Here is a 21,622-nt window from a genome sequence, read left to right on the forward strand (position 1 = left end):
AAAAACAACTGGGAAAAAAACCCACCTTCTTGCCCTGCCAGAGTCCTTCCACCCATGCAGACATGGACAAACCTTACAAAACCATGTCTCCATCCCTCCCCACCTTTCCTGCGCAGAGCTGAGTTCAGGTCTTGGCTCGGTTAGGTGACTGCGGCAGCCCTTGCCTTGGTGACAACTGCTGTAATAGTTGGTCCCCAGACATGTGCAAGGATTTGGATTTAGCTTCCCTTTTTCAGATTGTAACTGCGCTTCCTCTGTGGGCATTGTCTAAAAATAAAGCGGGGCATGGTGGACGATGAAATGAAGAATAGGCTGTGTAGAAGTAGCTGCTCTCTTCTGTATATAATTCAAGGACTGTTTCTGGGGGGACCACGTCGCACATTCATCTCGGAGGATGGCAGTTCATTCTCTATCTGGTATATCGAAAGGGGTGACATTCCTATTTCCAGCTGCAGGAGGTCACGGTCTGTCCCATACCTCAAATGCTTTTTGCTCTACATATTTCAGAAAGGAAGGGTGTAATACCCTTTATTTCACATACTAGGTCTGGGTAGCAGGAAGGCAGACAGCATACCTATGTGGCAGAGTTTCCTGTCAGATTTCTTCAGTTTGGGGAGATTTCAAACCCTTTTCACCTCCCAGAGCTAAGTAGCAATCTGTGATACCTGTGGTTTCGTGTAGTACTGCTGCCGTACTGTTTCTAAGACCTACCGTAAATATGTTTTCCAAAAGGTTCAAATCCCTATGACAGCAAGTTTCTGTCCTGCCACAGGATCTATGGTCCTCTGGAGATCCTAAGCTCTGCCTAGGTTGTATGGATCACTACATATTGTGAGATTATTGGGGCAGGAACCGCTTATTTGCAGGAAGATGTGGGGAATGAAGGGCACGAAAGCCTCCTGATTGCTGCCAACTTCAGTTGGACTCTGCTGCAATTGGGTATCCTTGTTGTAAATGCATAAAGCATGGTACATTGAATTCCCACTCCCTGGGTTTGTTAGTGGCTCTTAATTTTAGAGCTGTGGAGTGAGCATGCAGACTCTTAAGATATTAGCACTTAATGGAGTTGATAATGTTATAGTTGATCACTTCAGAGGGAGACAAAGGCTTCTTTTCCTTTTTTATGATTTGAATAATGATCAAGTTGAAGTCTGGGAGTACAAATCAACTTGGTTTGTTTAATTGGCAATGTAACAGTGAAAATGCAAAATAAAGATATTCAGGTTAGGGTGTAACAAACATTTCCTGTTTGTCTGTGTGTGTTACTGCAGTTTACCCCATGGCTATTTGTTTAAAATTCAAAATATCATACGTTTCCTAGTATGGGTCACAAAAGTAACCTTTGGGATGAGGAGCTAACAGCTCATCTAAATCAGTCTGTTCATGTACACCTGACCTCTTTGAGATTTACTGATACACTGAAAATTAAAAATACAATTCTTACATATTATTTTTCACCCACTGCAGCTGTATGCATGGAGAGAGGCTGTGCGGTAAACTTTTACTGTATGCTTTCCAACTGTTTAGTTATTTCCATCCTTCCTCAACTGTCTATTTTTAAGGCTCTTTTTTACAGTTCCTTTTGGGCCTCCAAGAGCTCCACTCCTGCCTGAAGCTGCTGAGTCAAAACGTGTGGGTTTTGGGTTTGGTTTTTGGTTTTTTTTTTCCCCCCCAACATACTCAAGTCCAACAATCTTATCTTGGCTTATCACTCCTACCAGCTTTCATCCTAGCTCCCTCAAATGGAGAGCAAGCGGAAGCAGTTGCTGGGACACAGAGATAAAAGAGAATAGAAGCAGGACATTTCAGTAGGATTTAATGCATATTGAAACAGGGGATTAATGCATTTTCATTTTCACATTGCTCTGTATGGGCATCTTACTGCACCTCTGGTGAAGTAAAGTGACCTTTAAACTTCTGAAGAGTGGATTGGGGTGAGAGCTGCAAGCACTTCTCAGAGTTGGAAGAGCTGAGTACTACAATATGTATCTGATGTTAGTGCAAGGCTGATTTTTTTGACTGAAGCTCTGTTTCCCCTTTTCTGCAGGGATTCCTGAAGAATGAAAAAGATAATGCATTGCTGTCAGCCATTGAAGAGTCTAGGAAGAGGGTAAGTTGGAAGCAAGCACTATTTTTTCCTTAAAAAAAAACAAAAACAAAAAAAACCCCAGTGGGGTCCCCTAAGGAGTTAATAAATTAGATATTTAATAAACTACTGGAATTTAAGATGACTATAGTGAGAATATAGAAAAATTAGACATTAGGAAATACTTGCTTAGAATTTCCAGAAGAAACACTTGTCAGCTTTATTTCAACTGCAGTATTTTGTAGGGTCAGGCGGCTCACAGTGTTAAATCTGTTTGAACAGAGGAGCTGTTGTTCGTAAGGCACAGCACGCTTACTCCAACTCCCTCTCTACATGGATGCTGCCTTTTCTAGAGGTGATAATGCCTAGGACATGGGGTTTATTTCCTTTTTTGCTCCAAGAAGTGCCTTGTGCACCAGCTTCCCGTACAGTGATGATACTCAATGTATTTATTGTAGCTGTTTCGCCAGGTTACAGGAGTTGTTGAAGTACATATTACCACTTTCAGGCCTATGCAGCAGAAGTGCTGCAAGGTTTAAATCTTGTGTCTGTAGAAGAGCCAGAACGCCATACTGCATCACATTGTCCAAAGGAAATCTCTCACTTAAGCGGGGGGGGGGGGGGGGGAAGCTTTTTTTTAAGCAGTACAAAGGAAAATGCTACAATAAGAGAGTAAGAGTTGTCACTTAGGTTCAGGGTTTGCTGACTAAAAGTTACCAGTTAGGCTCAGGGTTTGCTGAGTCCAGTTTTCTTCCCTTGAAAGGAAGTACTTAGTCTGTAAGAAAAAAAGACAGAGTTAGCCTTCCCCCGTTCATCTGCTGTCTCTTCACCTCCAAGCAAGTAGCTGTTTCGAAGATTTTTCTGAGCTGGAAGTTGTTTTCTGATGTGAAATTCATCCTGTTTCTGAATCTATTTATACTTTTGGTATCTGTCATGTTCTGGGGCAATGATTTCCACAATTGAATTATGCAGTGTGGAAAAATGCTTCCTGTTGTTTGTCTTAAAACTGCTGCTTGGAAATGTCATTGCATGCTTCCTAGTGCTTATGTTACGACTGTTTCCCTCCATGTACACTTGGGGCATCAGGTTTAGAACCGAGCCTGTGTTTCTTTCAAATGATAAGAAATAGTACTTAAGCATTATTAAATTATTTTAATTACATATAATTATACTGTAATTATTGAAGCATATTTAAAACCCTGTTGAAATGATTACAGTGAAGGTAAGGATAAGACCTATATTCTACCATGAAAGTATAAAGTAGATTTATGTAAGAAAATAAAGAAACACAAATCTTGTGCTATAGCTGCATGCATGCACCATAATTAAATGTTTTCCAAATGTCACTATCTCTTCTCAGTTCATTTATACTGGGGAACGTTTTGCCCCTTAATTGACAATATCCTAACAGTGGGCTGTAATGAGATGAAAAACTTATTCAGCCAACCAAGATATTTAGTTATGTACAATGCAGCACAAAGCTATGTGAAAGACAGAGAAAGTTGGGAAAGGGAAAGTAGTGGAAGATCCAATATAGCTTATTGTCTATTTAGAATTAATGGAAATATTTTTATTTCCTGTCCCGGTATACCTGAGGCTACTAGTTAGCATCACCCCAACAGTAACAGGAAAGGTAGTGAAGCATCTTCTCTATCATAATGCTATTGCCAAAATAAGGAATATTGAGGGGAAAAGCTGTTTCCTTCCACAAGTGCCCCAACTGGATCTGAAGACAATGTAGCACATAAGCCATTTTAAAGGTAAAAGGATGGTTTTTTTGGGATATGATTTTCCTACGTGCTTTTCTGAGTTGTGTTCCTGATGAGAGAGACTTTCTGATTCTTTGTCACTTGTTAATTTTCCTCAGTACTTTTATCCTATTTCCCATTTAAAAGAAAAACATGCTGGTAAAGACCTGAAAATGAAATATGGGCAATAAACACACATCTCTGTTAAGAATGCAGTAAGTCAAATCTTTATAGCCTTCAGGGAGGTGAAAAACTAGTTGCCATTAGAAAAGTTAGTCTCAAGAAACCACATGGATCAGTGATGACCTGGATATTTTGTGCTTGCTGCTAAATTAAAGAAGCCTATCAATTTCCAACCTGCTGAGTTTTGTGTGTATTGCAGTACCATGGAAGAGACACAGATTCCCTGTTTTACCAGCTCGCATACCAGGGTATGTGAGAGTTGTCTTAATGCCACACAGACCTATTTTCTGAATCCCTTTGTACCTGAACAGGAAGGCTGTTAAAATAATATGCAGCACATCATTAGCTCTTGAGGGCTGACCTGGTTGGTTTATCTAGTTGCTATTTTCTGTTTCATTTTTGAGCTGGTCTATTAGTAGCAGAGCTAGGCTGTTTGGTGTTTCTATATGTTTCTTAGCTCTGGTTCTTCTTCACCAACAGACTTTTGCTATGGCTGAGGAGTATCACCGAGAATCAATGCTGGTTGAATGGGAACAGGTGAAACAAAGGATTCTTCATACTCTGCTTGCATCAGGGGAAGATGCTCTTGATTTCACGCAAGAAAGTGAGGTAATTCGGTCTTTCTAAACACTGTGCGTAGTCATACACAGCATGTACACAGCTGGCACTCCAGCTCTACTGAAACCACCTCTGGATTATTCTGTAGCTACAACTGTGTGAAAATGAGAAATATCAAATCTCTAATTCCCGAATGGCTGTGACTAGCAGAATGCATTGTCTAGCAAAATATCAAACCTTTATGATTGTTTTTATTGACTAATGGGTACAGGCAATGGAGCTCCTATTGCTGAAACTATGTTTTAAGCAACATACATGCAAGCTGGAAACTTGGTTCACACTAACACGTATTAGGTCAATATACCCAGGGGACAGGAAACACATTGGGGTGAACTTCACCTTCAGGAAACCTTTGCAATGCTAATGAGACCAGACAGTTTCTCAAGTGCAACTGCGCTCGCACATAGGTCTTAGAGTGTCTCTTTCTATTACCACTGTGTGCTACGTGGGACTTATGGCTTTTCTTAGGAGGCTGATGAAGTACCAAATGAATATTCAACAACAACAACAAAAAAAGAGCATGCTTTCCTTTTTACCTTGCTGTCTCATGCAGTGCAGATTAAAATTTTGTGCTGCTAAGACCTCTAGTGTTCTGCAATTCGAGGTTAATCCAGTAGTGACCAAATCCTTTGGGCAAGACTGACCCCATGTTTAACATGGAAAGGTATTGACTAGCAACTTAAAACATTCTTTATCTTCTGTTAGAATTTAAAACTTTACAGTTTATTCTTTTAAAGAAAGTGCTTGTTACACGAGTAAAGCACAGTTACGTGCAGAGTTGAGAACTCTGCTCCTCTGAGCTAGAGGCATCAGACATCAGCTGAGATCCCTGGAGCACAAAGTTACATCACAGCCCCTGCACAATGCTCCGTGAAAACTGCAACCTTGAGAAGAGATGTGATAGGGGATGGGGGAGTGCAAGTTGCCGTGCTTTCAGGCCACAGAACAGGCCCAGTTCTGTGGGTTTTTTTCCACACCCCTCCCTTTAAAAAAAAAAAAAAAAAAAAAATCTTGTTCATTGGAATGACTTATAGAGCTGCACAGTACATTAAAATAAAAGAAGCACTTGATGTTAATGGGGTATGACCTGTATAGGGATTTGGAAATAATTAAAGTTGTTAATGAAATGTCCCTTTCTGATTACGGTTCTTTTAAATATAGGTTAATCCCAGTTAGCATACATCTTTTTATAGAAGCTGTCTTCCCCAGAAAGTATTTTACTGATACTTTACTGTGACTCCTTGGAAGGTTGTCCAGCTTTTCAATATTAGAAATGCTAAATAATGCAGGCTGAATTCATTTAAAACTAGGAACAGCTATCCCATTATTTTAGGATGTGAGTCTGAAGACTTGGCAGCTATTCTGATAGTTTCTAACATCTTTGATTTGTGTGAGTTACTGGTGTGGGGTTTTCCTTTCGAAGTGTGGATATTAACTGCTAGGAGAAGCAATTTAATAACCTACTCTGAAAAGGTAAAATCCCTTTTCTGATGTTTGTGTCAAATGGACGCTATCCCCAGTCCATGGCACTCAAGATGCCAAGCATGAAGTTGGTGGGAGGGAGGAGGGGAAAAAACCCCACCCCTCTAATGTTTTTCATGAATGACTCAGTGTACACTATCACTCAGTAATACTCCACTCTCTGTTTCAAAGCCCTCATAGTATCACTATGTCATTTCAAGAGCATTTAAAATCCTTGATATATTCTAGTCTTAGCCTCAAGAAGTCAAAGGTCTGAGAGGTTTGAAGTGCATCTACTGTGTTAAAAGCCTGTTATCTAACCTCCCCACAGCAGGTTGTTCTTCTAAAGCCTTGTTCCAGTCAAATAAGTTTTTTGTGTGTGTGTGACACAAACAGACACAGCCTGTAGAATATAGTAGAGGCTTAATTGATATCCTCTGGAGATGGAGAATCAACTGAAAAGGCACAGATCCAAACGCAGCAGGGGGCCAGTCTGCCTGCGAGCCAATTCTCAAGCTTTGGGCAAGCTAATTTGGGCAGAGTGAAATACCAACACATTATTCATGGAAATAAGACCAATTAACAGGCAAAGCTCATGATTCAAAGAACCTAGCGCAGGACTTGCTATTAGGGTTTTCTGTTCCCCCTTGTCCTCCAGCCTGGCCTCTTTCCCCGTAAGGGAAAAACAGAGCTGATAAAAAGGTACTTCTTGGGGGGGAAGAGGAAGGAAAGCCTCAGTTTTGTTTTCAAGGTATCAAACAGCTATGCTCTCATGGCATTTTTTCCGAGTCTTGTTCCACTAGGTGCCGAGGCATTTCTTTTGTCCTTTTATTCCATGTTTTTCTTTCTTCCACCCCCACCCCAAGCTCTTCCACTCCTGCTGTCAAGCAACCTGCTCCTGCAGTGATGGAGACACACTGTCGCTCTTGGTTTCCATTCTGCCCCTCTGTATCATGTTTTCATATCCCTTAAATCCCAAGGACACCAAGATGCTGTCTGCTCCCCTGCTGCACCTCAGTGTATATTGATGGTGTTTCTCCAGCTTGGTCTCCTGCCTAGTTATTCACTGCATCTACTGGCCAAGCCATTTGGAGTGCTGACAAAATGTCTGCCCAGACTTCTGCTGAGGAATGTGCATATGCATATGAGGGTGATGAATAATGCATCTTTGTATGCACACGGTTTGGTGTGCAAGTGAGGCTGAATGCTTGGCTGAGTACAAATGAAGAAGGACTCCTTTGAAAAGCAGCATCGTTAGGCTAAATGAATTTAAAAGATAAAAATGTGATGGCAGTGCAGTATAGCTGCAGCTTTCACGAATGGATAATATTCAGAATAAATATTACAGTTCTGAAGAATACTTTGGAAAGACCTAAATTCAGAGCAGGGAGAAATAAATGTGGTTGATAAAAACAGCACAAGCCATTTAAGCAATATCAGACTAGAGATGCAGAAAAATATGTGTGTGTACTTGCACTTCTGCAGTCCTTTGTGCATTACCCACTTTTCTGTTTTTCCTTTTGCTGCTCCAGTTAAGCTTAAGAACCTAACCTGAAACACAATTCTTCTCGTATGCACCTAGCTGCTGTTTTCAACACATCTTTCATAACCTTTTCCTTGCTTGAAAATTTGATAAGTTCTGACTTGCCACCAAAGGATATCCCCTCCCTTCCCCAGATCCCCCCCTTACCTTGTAGGGCATGCCTCTTCAGACTCTGGTTGCCAGCTACAGAAGGACTGCCTGCACAACTCTCCATTTCTGCAATTCAGGGTGAAGAGTGGAAATGACCTTCCCCGCTTTGACTCATGCTTTAGTTTTCCTTTTGAAATTTCCTTTTAGCACAGCCATGAGATAGTTCAGTGAGCTAGTGCTTTTTTTCAGTTTAATAATTCAAAGATAAAGCCAGAATGCAAGTATGAGATGGAAAAAATAGGAAATAAGTTTGCTTCCATGGCTCTTGGCATAGGAAAGAAAAGCATAAGAAAAGCAAGACAAATTCCAGAGTTCCTGATTTTTTTTCTTTGCTGAAGTGCCAAGTCAGTGGGCATTTAAAGAATTTAATTTCAATGTGGCAGTTCTCAGCTGTGGCAGGTTGTTAATAAGTGATCCTCAAATCATAATGGTTAGGGTAAAATTAAAATTGGAGAAAGGAAAACCCAAACCCCAGAGCAGTTATTTCTTAGTTTCAGGTGTGCACTTTTGAATTCAGACTCTTACCTGTGGGTTTTAACCCATCAGTCATATGCTGCACTCTCTTGGCAGCCATGTGGATGCTCTTTGGTGCTGCAAAGCAGCAGTAGGAGAAAAAGGAACCAGATTCACAAAACAAAGCCCCAGTCCTTATGTTTCTGGTGTTTGGGCACTGGTTGAAAAGTGATGCTAAGTCACAATGTACCCTTCTTCACTTGCTTTAGAAGATGAAACCTGATCAGTAATTAACGACAACGTCCATAATTTAGTGTTACTTTAAATAACTCTGCAATTTATCTGGCACAGCATAGGGGAAGGCTGCAAAGTGCTATTTCTGCCATCACGTCTGTTTCCCAGGAAACCTGCTTTAACAGCTTCTTTGTTCTTTAGAACAAAGAATTTGTCATTTTTTAGGTGGGTTTAAAGGAATTTGTGTCAGATGATTTGGCACTGAAAGAAAAACGCAGATGCTTCCGAATATCAGTATCCATTAAGACTGACTGTGGAGAATATTTTTAGTGTAAGTTCAGTTACAAAAAGAAAAAGTGGGATTTCTCTGGGGTTTTTTGTAAGGCATTTTTATACTGCCTAAGGTCTAAATGCATCTGCCTGATTTTATAATCAGGTTGGACATAATTTAAATAGCACTATTACTGAGAAATTAATGCAGTAATAAACTGTTTCCAACAATTTAAAAGGATTGTCCAGGTTCATCTTTGATACCTTCATTCATTTATATTTCACTATATCAGGGACAGACACAACTGAGTATTTTTTATTCTCTAATCAACTGTTGTATGCTATGCAGAAAGCAGTAATCACAAATATCACAAAGTTCTTATAATTTCTCAGTAGAGGTCAATGCCCTTATCTTCATATATAAATTCCTAGCTAACTCGGAACAGCTTCTTGACCATTGCAATTGTGTCACTTTATTTGTCTTTAAATTTTAAATTGCAAAAATTTTCCTGATCAAAACTCCTGGATTGGGACAGTGTAGTCTTTGCAAGAACATACGCTCATGAATGTAAGGGAGGTCCTACACAACAGAAGAAATAGAAGATAACCTGGCTTAGACTGGTATCAAATTAAAATTATAAGTGTTTGGGAATGACTGAGAGACTGTTCGGTCATAGACTGATCGGTAACATGTCTGGAAGTTCATATGTTTGTATTATTTCATTCCAAGTTTGGGATACAGTTCTCAAAAAGTGAGATTCTTTTGAAGACCCTGTCAGCATTTCATCCTCATTTGAAACAAGAAACCGAATGATGACACCATCTGCAGAAAAGCTACCCATTTCTTGGATCTTTTCCTGAAATCCACGCAAGCCAGGTCATGGCAGGAACATTGGTCCTGCTGTGCTGTGGCTTGACAGGTGTCAGCAAAGCTGAAGTCTAAAGCTGATTAAACTGAAAGTGAGAACAATGATTTTTTTCCATTGCATTTGGGCTTTGTGTTGTTTGTACAGGTAGCAAGTTGGTCACATTTAGCTGAACTCTTCCAGGAAAGACTAGAGCATGTCCTTAAGCAATACTCGAAGGTGATCCTATCTAGAAAATAAAGTACTGACCTTCTGGGTAACTGATGTAAGAAACAGTAAAGCTATTTGACAGTATTGCTAAGGTGCAGTATAACAGCTAATGAGGATGTGCAGCTAGCCATAACTGACTTTGATGGTAAAAAGCTTAATTTTAAAACTCTGCAGATCTACCTGCTCTTTCTTGGAAAGAGTTACTGATTCCACTTTAGAGGCGTATCAATGGACTTGAGTTATACAGTAACAAACCATGGCATAGCAATGCCCCTTCTCAGTGTTTGCTCAGCCGCTTTCAGTATTTAGCTTATGTATGTTGCATCCTCTCTCCTGGTAGAAGTAAACAACCATCTTAGATCCTCATAGCTGTGCCAAAGCTACACACCTGAAGTAAGCTGAGCAAGGTTTGTGCGGAGAGGTGACATCTTGTTATCAGACCAACTACACCTGGGAGAGTCGAATGAGCTTTTGGGTTCAGAGCCTGAAATTCAAAGGCTGTTGCTTCAGTTTCAGACCTGAAAAAATACTTGCTTTTCTGAAAGCTTGTCTGTTCCTCTTTGCTTGCCCCAACTGTGTCAGTTGGCTTCATAATAAATATTATGCTTCTATACTGAGCTTGTCTTTTATCTTCAGACCATCATGGCTAGCACTGCTTATGAAGCTAGCTGATATTAAAGGACTGTTTACCTTGAAGGGATCTGTCTTTAATATGATTGCACTTTATTTTTCAAATCCAAGACTTGCAGTGCTGATGCTGAAGTGAAGAATTACATTTTTAGGAAGGAGGAAACATCAGAGAGTATTGCATACTTATTTGGGAGTATTCTTTCCTCCAGAGTGGTGAACATCCATGTTCAGTGGTGGCTGTACTGAAAACATACCTGTGATTTGTAGCGAATACTTAGAAGAATAGCTTTATGCAGCATTAGACTATTATGTTTTATAAAAGAGTACGAATTCTCCATGCCATGACTCGATCAGCTGTCCCTCCCTGCTCTGCGCTGAAGATATCTCAATCCTGGCATAGTCTCTATGGGTAGAAAGATGATTTTTTTTTTTTCGGGTCAGGATATTGCCAGCATCCTTCTTCCTCCTGCAGCAGACCGGCACTTTTCAGCAAATAATTGAATGCTGCAGTCCCATTTTGTGTCTGTGCCATGGTACTGGGACAAAACTGGAGTGTCAGATTTGCTAGACTGGATCCATTTGAGCTGGTCCATTGAATTCTGTGTCCTTGCTGTGATGGAGGTGCAGACTAGCTGCTTCACAGCAAGACACTAATGTGACAATAAGCAACCTTTCAAGAAATAAAAGGAGAGAATTAAAATTATAAGATGCTATCAAGAGACACTGATGTCCTAATTATAGAGAGCTAATAGTTGGTTTGTGCAGTGAATAAGGAGGATTTCTGCCACTTTAAAAAGTTTAAGCTATATTGGGAAGATAACGGGGTATTGCAGTGAGACTATGCATTTTACTCTGTAGATAGTCCAAAACCCTGTTCTTAGTTCTGTCAGGAACATGGTTCTTTAGGAGAAGATATATCCGTAAAATGCATTGCAGTAATTTTATACCTTATATCTTCTTACACGCTTCTCATTAAACAGCCTAGCTACGTTGGTGAGTTGGGTCCTCCAGGTCGCAGCTCTTTGGACAATGTGGAGATGGCATATGCTCGTCAGGTGAGTGGAAATGAAAAAACATAGTTAAACTTTGTTTTCTAGAGAGAGAGAGGTGGGGAAAAAAAGATCTGTGAGCATAGTGTGTAAAAAGATATGATAGGTAAAACATGAAAACGTCTGCCTGGAGTTAAAACGCAATTCAAAAATACAGAAATTTAGCCTGACTTTTTAGAAGTGTACTCATCTGTCTGCTACAGGATATTTCTTGTCAAAAGGAGATCCTGAACACCATATATGACTGTACAAATAATTTATGCTCATAGTAAATGGAAACTCTTTTAACCTTTCAAAAAAATATTTTTTTTTAAATTCATGTCAACATGTAATTGTACGCAAATGAAGACTTTCTATTCCCTTTATTTTCACATGTGGAAAATCATTTTTCTGATGTGTGCATGTAAAAAGAAACATGCTGAAGTCTTAGTCCTGATGTTTGTCAAATTATATCCCATTTTAATGGCATTGCTTATGAGAAGTTTTAGTGCATCAGCTATGAATTAATATGTCTGGTAGCGTTAGACCCTGAAAATTTTCAGGGAGAACTGATAAACCTTTACATAACCATTTTGTTACTTTTGTTATTTGAAATGATCTGTTTACCAGTACTGGTGGAAACAAAATGAAAGAGAAGGACTTGATTTTTCAAAATGGAATATCTGAAACAGCGGAGACAAAGTGTTGCTAATTTGCACACAATTACTGTTATTGTGTACATTGGCTCAGTCTTTGCTGAGCCAGATAGCAGCTTGTACATCTGTTTTTCTATGGCTGCATTCAGTTATGGTAACTGTGAAGAAATGAGTTGCAAAACAAGGTGCATGGTTGTGCTCATAAAGTGTACATTTGATTTAGTGGTTGTTAATAGTACACTAATTTGTTTCATATCTACTGTAATATACCTGCATTAAGGGTCTTCCTTATAGCATAATTATGTCTGTAGTTTGAGGCTATCAACATTATTCCCTGATGTTTTGTGAATATGGGAAGCCCAGCCTCTCTGGCAGTACTAGTTCCAGGGGTAGCTGCAGAGTCACCATGTCTTCCCCATGGATGGGCAGGTGGGCTCGTCACGTTTATGGTTTGTGTGCAGGCTGTTTGTGATGTGCCATGGAAACGTGGCATTCACGGCCAGGCTTCTGCTACCAAAACACTTGGTGCAGTCACCGTGTGCTCCCAGCATGCCCTCTGGAGAAGCTGGCCTGGCTGAGCTGTCCTTGACATCATCTTGCTTGAGTGCAAAAATACCTGGGTTTCAGCACTGGATATGGGGCTCCTGTGGTTTCAGTTGGTAGTTAGGAGTCCTGGAGATCAGGCAGTCCATGCTGTTTCAGTTTATTATCGGCCATGAAATGCGTTTTAATCACACTGAAATGACTAATTGTTCTTCATGGATAGTTCAAACTGTTTCACTGAAACATGGTGAAGTTCACATGTGTGATTTCACTGATGCTAGATTCTGGTCACAGTCCTGAGCTCTGCAGCTTGTTTGCACGCTGAGTGCATTGAAGTAGTAGTGCATGCAAAAGGGACTTAAAGTATGATGGCACTGCCTTTCTAGCATTGAGAATGATTATTTTCAGATGTAGCTAGAAGGTCTTTGGGCTGAGAGTAGAATAAGCAATAGTAGAAGTAGCTAAATTAAGACCAAGTTTTAAATCAAAATGGGTGTGTGCATGTATATATACATTTAAGGGCAGGTTTTGAAAGACCAGGTTTCTGTTCTCCTTCCTCTGTGTCATATTTCCCTGGATACTGCCAGAAAGCAGCAAAATTCTGTTTCTTTTATGTCAGCAGGTAGGAGGCTGCCATGTAGGGGAATATCACAGCCTCCAGTTGTCAGGTCTCTTCTGAATCTTTGTCCTCCAACAATTACCTGTAATTAGTCTAACAGGGCATTCAGTGTAGTGCTTTGCGATGCAGGACCCCTCAACAGCTGGATTGCTGGCTACCTTCAGGCAGGCCTGGGGATTTGGTGTGTTGTGGAAGCGGGTTGGTGCTGATGCCCATTCCTCTTGCATTGTATTAGAAGCGGCTAATGCGGGTGGGAAGCAGAAGGGACTTGCTGGGGGCACTCTGTTTCTGAAGCCTGGTTCAGATTTTGCTGCTGTGGCTGGGGAGGGGGAAGGAGAGTAATACATATTGTTAAGCTTGCTTACTTTCAATATGTTTCAGATTTATATTTATAATGAGAAGATAGTGAATGGACATCTGCAGCCTAACCTGGTGGACCTTTGCGCTGCTGTTGCAGAACTGGATGATAAGGTACTGCCAGTGAGTTAACATAAGGAAATGTATTTAATCTGTTTTCAGCTGTGATTAACAGCCTGCTGACATTGGTGAAAAAATACTGATATTGCCAAAAAAAAAAAAAAAAAGAAAAAGGCATGGCTCCACAGAAAACACAGAGCCAGTACTGGAGTCTTCTCTAGTACAGCAGGGGCCACCTGTGATGAACTTGGTCATGGTGAAAATTTCTTAACACAGTGAGGAAAAAAAGAACCTGGTTTCACTGCAGTGTCCCATCACGAGTGATGAGCTGTTGGGGAAAAAAATTGCTTTTCATTTTAAATGGGTTCTGTTGTGTTTGGTTTTCAAAATGTGGTCTCCTAATATCCTTTGAATGTATTTAGCTATAGGTGAAGGGTCTTTTATCAGACCCTGCTAGATCTGAAGCAGGCTCCCATAGCAAAGCATAAAGCCCCTAGGAGTGACTTTAAACCAATGATCTGCTTTTGGTTTTTTCCCACTCCTTTAATTGCGTTGCTTTGATCCACCCCCAAAAAACAAATGTACAAACCTGGCCACATTTGAGAATGCTTGGAGGAGAATACTGCGGGAGAGTCAAGTCATGAAAAAGCTTTGCACATGGGGAGAGCAAAAAGCTGTTCAGAAGCTGAGGGGCAAATGCTTCAGTCAAATCTGAATTACAGGTGTGCATCTTTGCTTTGAACAACTCTGTTCATTTTGCTAGGGACAACGTGGTGAGTTTGAATGTTCCTGCTGCTTTGAAGCACTGAGATCAAACGCCTGCCCTTGCTGGAGCTAACAGTGCTGTTACTTCTCAGTATTTTGCTGTTTCAGCAGGGATACTCCAGTCCTGGAGATACTAATACAATCTTGTCCTTATGAATGAGCAGACCTGGATGGCTTTCAGCTTTTTTTTCAGACCTGAGTCTTTGTCCAAGTGATCAGTGTCCTTCAGATATTTCCTATCACAGTTGATTGCACAGCTTTCCAATGGCAGCCAGAGCAATTGCTTATATGGAAGCTGATGTTGTTGTGGTATTTATTGAGTGGTGTGTACAAGCTGGAAATGGGGAAGGAGTCTGAGCAACAAGTACCTAGCCTAGTTTTGGAAATCATTGTCGATCCTGGGTGACAATTGTAGGTACAATATTTATAGCCATCGTCTTGCACAAGAATTATGCAGAGAAGCCTGGGAAATTTGAATTCTTCAGGACAGAAGTGGCTTACCTTCATGACTGCATCCAGTATCTCCATTACAAATCTAAATAGACATTACTCTTGTGTTTCTATGCTTTTTTTTAAGCATCAAAACACCATGTAGCTCAAAAAGGTGTTGCTTGTTTGTCTCTGTACTAATGGCTGTTGTATGGAATGGCACGTTTATAGAACATCTCTGAGATGTGGGCCATGGTGAAACAAATGACCGATGTTACCCTGGTTCCTGCTAGCGATGCCTTGAAAGTCCGGACCAACTTGGAGGTGCGTATGGAGTTCGTGAGGCAGGCTCTGCACTACTTAGAACAAAGGTAAGGTGAATGCTCTGGGTAGCACAGTTTTAGAGTTCCTTAATAATAAGCCAGAATGACTTTGTAATGCACACAAACATATTAACGAGTCAGCTACCTCTCACTGCTTACAGAAGTGTCTTGTTGCCTGTCTTTCCTGCAGGGCTTAGAGCAGCCACTTGAGTATAAAACTGTTTTAGTTAAAAACTGTTCTAGTTAAAAAGCCCTCGAATCTGTGGGGAGGTTGTTTAAAAGACACAAAGACTTTTTGTTCTTTCTTCTATGTTGCCCTCATCACTGTGACAGATATAGAATATTTATGTAAAGATTTTTCACTTGTGCTGTAAGATCTATTTCCCCTCTGCAAAAAAAAATTCCCCTTTTGTATAGTCCCTTTCTGATTGCTGATCACTGTCAGGAGCTAGCGCTGGGAGGAAGTGAGGACAACACTGGGGACAAATCTGGTGCAACGAGTCAGGTTCTGATCATGTCATTTCTACACTGAAAGGTTTTTGTAAAATTTGAAGAGGCTGAAGCTGGGATATCTAGCAATGATTTTCAGACTTGGGAAGGTGGTTTACTGTCTGTATCAGCAAGTATCAGGGGGGCCTAAGCTCCTTGGCCAAGAAAATGCTTGGAGAATTGCAGGCTATGGAGCAGCCCAAAGCTGAATCCCTGGATGGCTGTATTACCTATTCATTGCGCATGTGGATATTGCAGTGTCTCTTATCTAGTAGCTGCCGATGTAATGCCAGCAGGCTAGTTCAGCAGTGGAAAGCAAACAATAGCTGCAGTGTAGTGCGTGGGCATTTGTTACAGATACAGATCTGCCATCTGAGCCCAGAAAGTGCTGCGCTCTGATACAGCACACTGGGAAGAGATGTTTTCATCTCCTGGCAGAGCCTCTTCTTGGCCCCTGACAGTTGGTTGCCACACCTCATCAGCACTTGTTTGTCACCCAGGGGTGGTGGCGGCATGCCTGCCTGTGCACAGATGAACTGACACATCGGAAGGATCTTCTGTTTCCAGTTCTTCGGTCTCAGCAGTGTGCGATGAGCCAGTGACTCTTAAGCTGATTTGCCAAATATCCAACTTGCTAAATTTGCACGGTGCCATTAACTGCTAACTGAAATTAGGAATTAGTTACATATAGTTCCCCCATGACCCTCCCAACTGTGGAAATTGGGCCCTTCAGGCTTGATTTAAAAAAACAAAACAAAACAAAAAAAAAACCCCACCAAACAACTGTGCCTTGCTTTGTAGCTTTTCTTTCCTAGCAGGAATTGGCTAATACTGGGGTGTTTCAGTGCCTCACCAGCCTGTCACACGTATGAGGAGGAGATGTAATGCTGCTCACAGCTGTTCTTGCATTAGTTGCTTTGGAGCAACAGTGATCTTAAGCCCTGAGGAGCAAGGAGCATATGCTTAACTCAGCCATAACGTTAGTTATCAAGATATGCTGATACTTGCTTATGTTTAGCATAGCCTTTCAGTTTTGCATTCTGTTGTTGCACAAGTCTATTGTGTGCTGAAAGAAACAAAACAACAACAACAAAAAAACCCAAAAAAAACCAAAAAACCCACCTTCATGTAATTTATTGCTGCTGCTTATATAGGTATTCCTTCAGTGTACAGACTTCCAAGACTCCTGCTTCTAAACATGAATATTAAATTGATCTGCTTTGATTAAAGGCTTTGATGGGTTATTTTAGAAGATGTTCTCAAAGCTGCCTTTACCAGTTGTTTTTCTCTAAATTCCCCTTTTCTCTGTGATTTTCTTCTGGTAAGTCCATGGCCCTAAGGTTTGTATTTGTCTATAGGGCAGGGAGGAGAGACAAACACATCTGTGGTGTTTAACTGTTCTTTTGTGACAGGATTGAGAGTTAAAGCATTAGGATGGAAAGGCTTTTTGCCAGTTATGTAATTAAGTTTAATGTAGTACTAGGAGAACCTAATGAGAGGAACTTCACAACAGAGTTGAACCTGGAGCAGTACACCACAGACTCCAAACATGGTGCCTGTTGAGACTGCTGACTACAAGGATCTTCCTAAATTGACAGGAGTTTTTGCCTCATTTTGTTGTAACCATAATGTTTGAACATAGAGGTAATTTGCTTTAAATGCCTAATTCTGTTGGATCTGAAAGGCAGTGGATGTTTTTGTAGCAAGTATATTTCAGTCTGTTCACGTTTGTTTTGTTTGTGTTGTTTTTCAGTTACAAAAGTTACACCTTTGTGACAGTCTTTGGAAACTTGCACCAGGCTCAGCTGGGTGGAGTCCCAGGGACCTACCAACTAGTCCGCAGCTTCTTGAACATCAAACTCCCTGCACCTGTCCCTGGTCTCCAGGTATGTCCATCGCTTTTAGCAACTGAGCTGAAACAATAACACAAATCTGTTTGCTCCAGCACAGCCATGAAGCTAATGCAGCCTCCAGTGGTTTTTCTACTGTTTAAACTGCTTTTAGGGCAGCAGGCTCTTATTTCTTCTCTAGAATTTTTCGTTAGGAAAATGGAAGATAGTAGACAAAATCACTTTGAGCTCAGAGCTAGTCCCAAAGCATGGTGGTGCTCAGTAGTGTTGAGTTCTAAATTCTAGAAATTATGGTCTCTTCTGGTGGTCTTTTTAGAGGTCAACAAGTGAGTATTAAAATATGTTATGATGTAATCTCCCTGCTTTGTTTTTTCTCCTTTTTTTGCACTTATTGTAAGATGGTGACACTAGTTGTTGATGACTAAATATGTAATTAATTAATCTGAATTGTAGCCTGAGCCTTTTATTTAAGAATCTGAATAAAGTCCTGTTCACCTGCACATAATAGTGCATTGTTGCGCACCTGCAAAATTACCAGATAAACAGGCAGGCTGGGTTGAAAAATTAAAGTTAAAAGTTAAATGAAATAATAAATTATAGCATTGGAGAGCACATAGCTGAGTCTAGCTGTCCTTTTCTTACCTGCTGAGATCCATGATTAGTTTGGTATCTTTCTGTTTCAATACAAATATTTTTAATACCTCAGTGGTCTAATCCAAGTCCACCTCCTGGGTGGAGAGGCTATCTGTATGCTAGTTCTGGGTTTGTCAGAACCTCACTCAGAACTGAAACCTGGGCAAGCAAGAGAGTCCCATCCTTTGCTGCTAGGATGTGCACAGCTTCCACAGGACTTAAACCTTGTGACCTCTGGCTTCTGTAACACAAACAGAATTTTTTACCAAAATGGGTGTGTTCGCATAAGGGCAGAGACAATGAATGAGGCAAATGATAAAGAAAATTAATTCAGATATGCTGCTTTAAAAAAAAAAATAATATTATTTCTTACTTCATTTTCAGGATGGTGAGGTGGAAGGCCATCCTGTCTGGGCACTGATTTACTACTGCATGCGCTGTGGAGATTTGACTGCAGCCATGCACGTGGTGAAACGGGCACAGCACCAGCTGGGAGAGTTTAAAACCTGGTTCCAGGAGTACATGCACAGTAAAGATAAAAGGTAATTGAGAACTAGGAAAGATCTTTGTGAGGGATGGGAATTGCTGTGGAGTGGTGAAATAATCAGTGGCTTGGTAGAAATATAAGAAGCTCAGGTCTCTTCTGGTGGTGATGGCTGCCTGGTGTTTATATTGCCTACCTAAACTACATGTAAGAAGTTTGCATATTTTAATTTGTGGCTTTGAAGTCTAGAAATCTCCATAGAGAAAGAGTTGTTTGAAAACATGCAAAAATTTACATTTCAAAAATAATATAGTGGTGTAGCTTTGCTTTTTTACTGTAGGATCGTCCCTTTGTAATGGTAGGATACTGCATACAATACATCAGATTTAGTCTGCTGTCATGAATCCTGTGTCTTTTTTTCCCCTGCCGCTTATTTTAGTTGAATTTCCTTTGGGGAATGCTTTTACTACACCTGTTTTCATAAGAATGACACACAATAAAAGCAAGTAGTGTTTGTTAGAGGCCTTTAGAGGCATTCACTCTCATTCTTGTGCTTATTCTCCTCTTCCAGTTTTTGCTATCTGTCGCTTGACAGAGGCCTCTGGCCAAACTACTGATTGTGTAGTTGCAAGCAGTTGAGTTAGTGCATCTTACGGTGTGCTCGGAACTCTGCTGCGGTGTTTTAGATTATTTTCTTTATCTTTCCAATTGCAATGAATTTCAAACAAGCACACGGTCAGCTATCGCATTATAGCTGTGCTCCCTTCAGGGGAATGGCACTGTGCTAAGGTACTGACTGAAATTGGGGGAAACCAGAGGGCCCAGGTAAGTGCCAGAATGTGAACCAGTAATATCCCACCTCAGCCTATGACAATTTCATTCGTATGTGGGAATCCCTCATCCTGCAATATGTTGAAGGTATTAGGGCACTTCAGGTATGAAAATGTGAGCAAGAACCTATCAGTTTGCATGTCTTAAAAAAAGGACAAACTCAGAGGAAAAAAAAAAAATCAAAGTGCAATTTACTGAGTAGTGTGTGCCATGTATTCTTCTATAAATTAACCTGGTTTGTAGAGAATATCTAGGAGTGCTCATTAGAATAAGATTGTTCCAGAAACTTTAGTGAAGGTACTGTCATTGTTTTCATTACAAACACTTTAATGAGATACAGTATAATTGATTTATTTTGGTTTTGTTACAGCTATGAAAAGGTACTCTGCCTACAGATTTGACAAACAATGTCTTAGTCTAGGAGAACATTTTATTGATTCAGTTCTGTAAATACAAGAGGGTACAAGAAATAGAATGACAAAGAACATTATGACAGTATTTAGTGATAAGGATGAAAGTGTCTCTCCTAAAACTTCACGGTACAATGACCTGCGCGCTTGTTAGTTACTAACTGAAAGAGTTCCAAAGACTTTGTGAGCTCTCTTTTTCTGAAATTACAAAATAGCAGTCAGACAAAAATAGCTCATCTACCACAATATTAATGTACCCCTAAAGAGGCTGGTTTGGTTTTTTTCCACTGCAATGGGTATTTGAAGATGATTCTCCATAACTTCAATTACATGTTTAAATTCATGTGTGCAAAATTACCTACAGATATAAATAGAAAGTGCAAGAAATATTGGCCAGTGCTTAATGTCATTATGCCTTTGCTGTGAATATGCATATATTTACACTGATTTGTATCTAGGTTTCCTCATACAAGGAAGGAGGGGTTTTATGTCTTTTCCTCCAATCTTTTTTTTTTCTTAGACTGTCTCCTGCCACAGAAAATAAACTGCGTCTTCATTACAGACGAGCTCTGAGAAATAATACGGACCCGTACAAAAGGGCTGTTTATTGTATTATTGGCCGTTGTGACATTACAGATAACCAGAGTGAAGTTGCTGATAAAACAGAAGATTATCTTTGGCTAAAAGTAAGCGTGGAGTTGGAATTGTGGTGGTGTTTGTTGGTTTTTCTCTGTTTTTTAAGAACAGGTCTAAATGGTATTGTATTTCTGCACCGCTCTGCTAACCTTCCTACTTCTAGGTCTGGTGTTTTGCATCAATGTAGTGCATGTGACTTGACCTTGCAGATAGTGAAGGGCTGGGAACCCGAGTCCCAGGGCTGCTTTGTTACCCTCTGTACTGTGAGGTGTTAATCTGGGGACACTTGTCTTTGGAAGTGTTGTGTTCTTCATATGACACTGATCTTTGCCAGCTGATTTTACAAGTGTTAGCTTGCTACAATGAGGATCCTTTGAATTTTCCTTTCTGGTTGGATTATGGGTGAAATGTTGGTGTCAATTGGCAGAAGACGACATTGTCAATGTCTTTATAGTCCAAAGTCCTTACAGTTCTGGTGGGGGCATGATAGATACTAGTCAGTATCCATTTCTCTCCTTTATCAGAAAGAGGGAGTAGAATGATGTATTTGTTAAGACTGGGTAAAGAATATATTGCTTTTAATTATAGCTTGGTGAGTATTCAGAGTCCCAGCATCGGAGTTTGATGGCATGGACAGATACAAAAGGACCCCTGAGTCTGCATGGATTTCTGCTGTTGCAGTGTTAGAGATATTTGCTTCCCAGCAATGGATGGACCTGATGTTGTGACTAGAAGTAGTTTCTAGTCAGCTGGTGAAATCTTAGGAGGGGTTTCAGATGGATTGAGTATCTTCTAAGTACATCCCTTGTGCAAGGTGAAGTTGAAATATCTGTGCTTCTTTTTTTGGATGTGTTTTTTAGCTGAACCAAGTGTGTTTTGATGACAATGGTGCAGGTTCTCCACAAGACCGACTAACATTATCACAGTTCCAGAAGCAGCTGCTGGAAGACTATGGTAAGAAACCACAAAGAGATGTGTTACTTGGGGCTCTGCTTTTCGGCTTAGTGCACTTTCCAATTGTTATTGCAGAAACCCCAGACTCCACATAAAAAACCTT

General features: G+C 40.4%; 1 protein-coding gene across 4 annotated transcripts in view; it reads left to right on the forward strand.

Moving 5' to 3' along the window:
• NUP93 (nucleoporin 93) overlaps positions 1 to 21,622 on the forward strand; it is an 88,867-nt gene that overhangs the window by 53,225 nt on the left and 14,020 nt on the right. For all 4 annotated transcript variants that reach the window (XM_075040369.1, XM_075040366.1, XM_075040368.1 and 1 more), the window contains 9 exons: positions 2,048 to 2,110; positions 4,498 to 4,626; positions 11,433 to 11,507; positions 13,680 to 13,769; positions 15,141 to 15,280; positions 17,475 to 17,607; positions 18,589 to 18,746; positions 20,450 to 20,615; positions 21,426 to 21,519. In XM_075040369.1, coding sequence (XP_074896470.1) covers positions 2,048 to 2,110; positions 4,498 to 4,626; positions 11,433 to 11,507; positions 13,680 to 13,769; positions 15,141 to 15,280; positions 17,475 to 17,607; positions 18,589 to 18,746; positions 20,450 to 20,615; positions 21,426 to 21,519 — 1,048 coding nt within the window. The remainder of the gene's footprint in view (positions 1 to 2,047; positions 2,111 to 4,497; positions 4,627 to 11,432; positions 11,508 to 13,679; positions 13,770 to 15,140; positions 15,281 to 17,474; positions 17,608 to 18,588; positions 18,747 to 20,449; positions 20,616 to 21,425; positions 21,520 to 21,622) is intronic.

The sequence above is a fragment of the Buteo buteo genome, chromosome 11 (genome assembly GCF_964188355.1).
Source record: "Buteo buteo chromosome 11, bButBut1.hap1.1, whole genome shotgun sequence".
NCBI classification, from domain to species: Eukaryota; Metazoa; Chordata; class Aves; order Accipitriformes; family Accipitridae; genus Buteo; species Buteo buteo.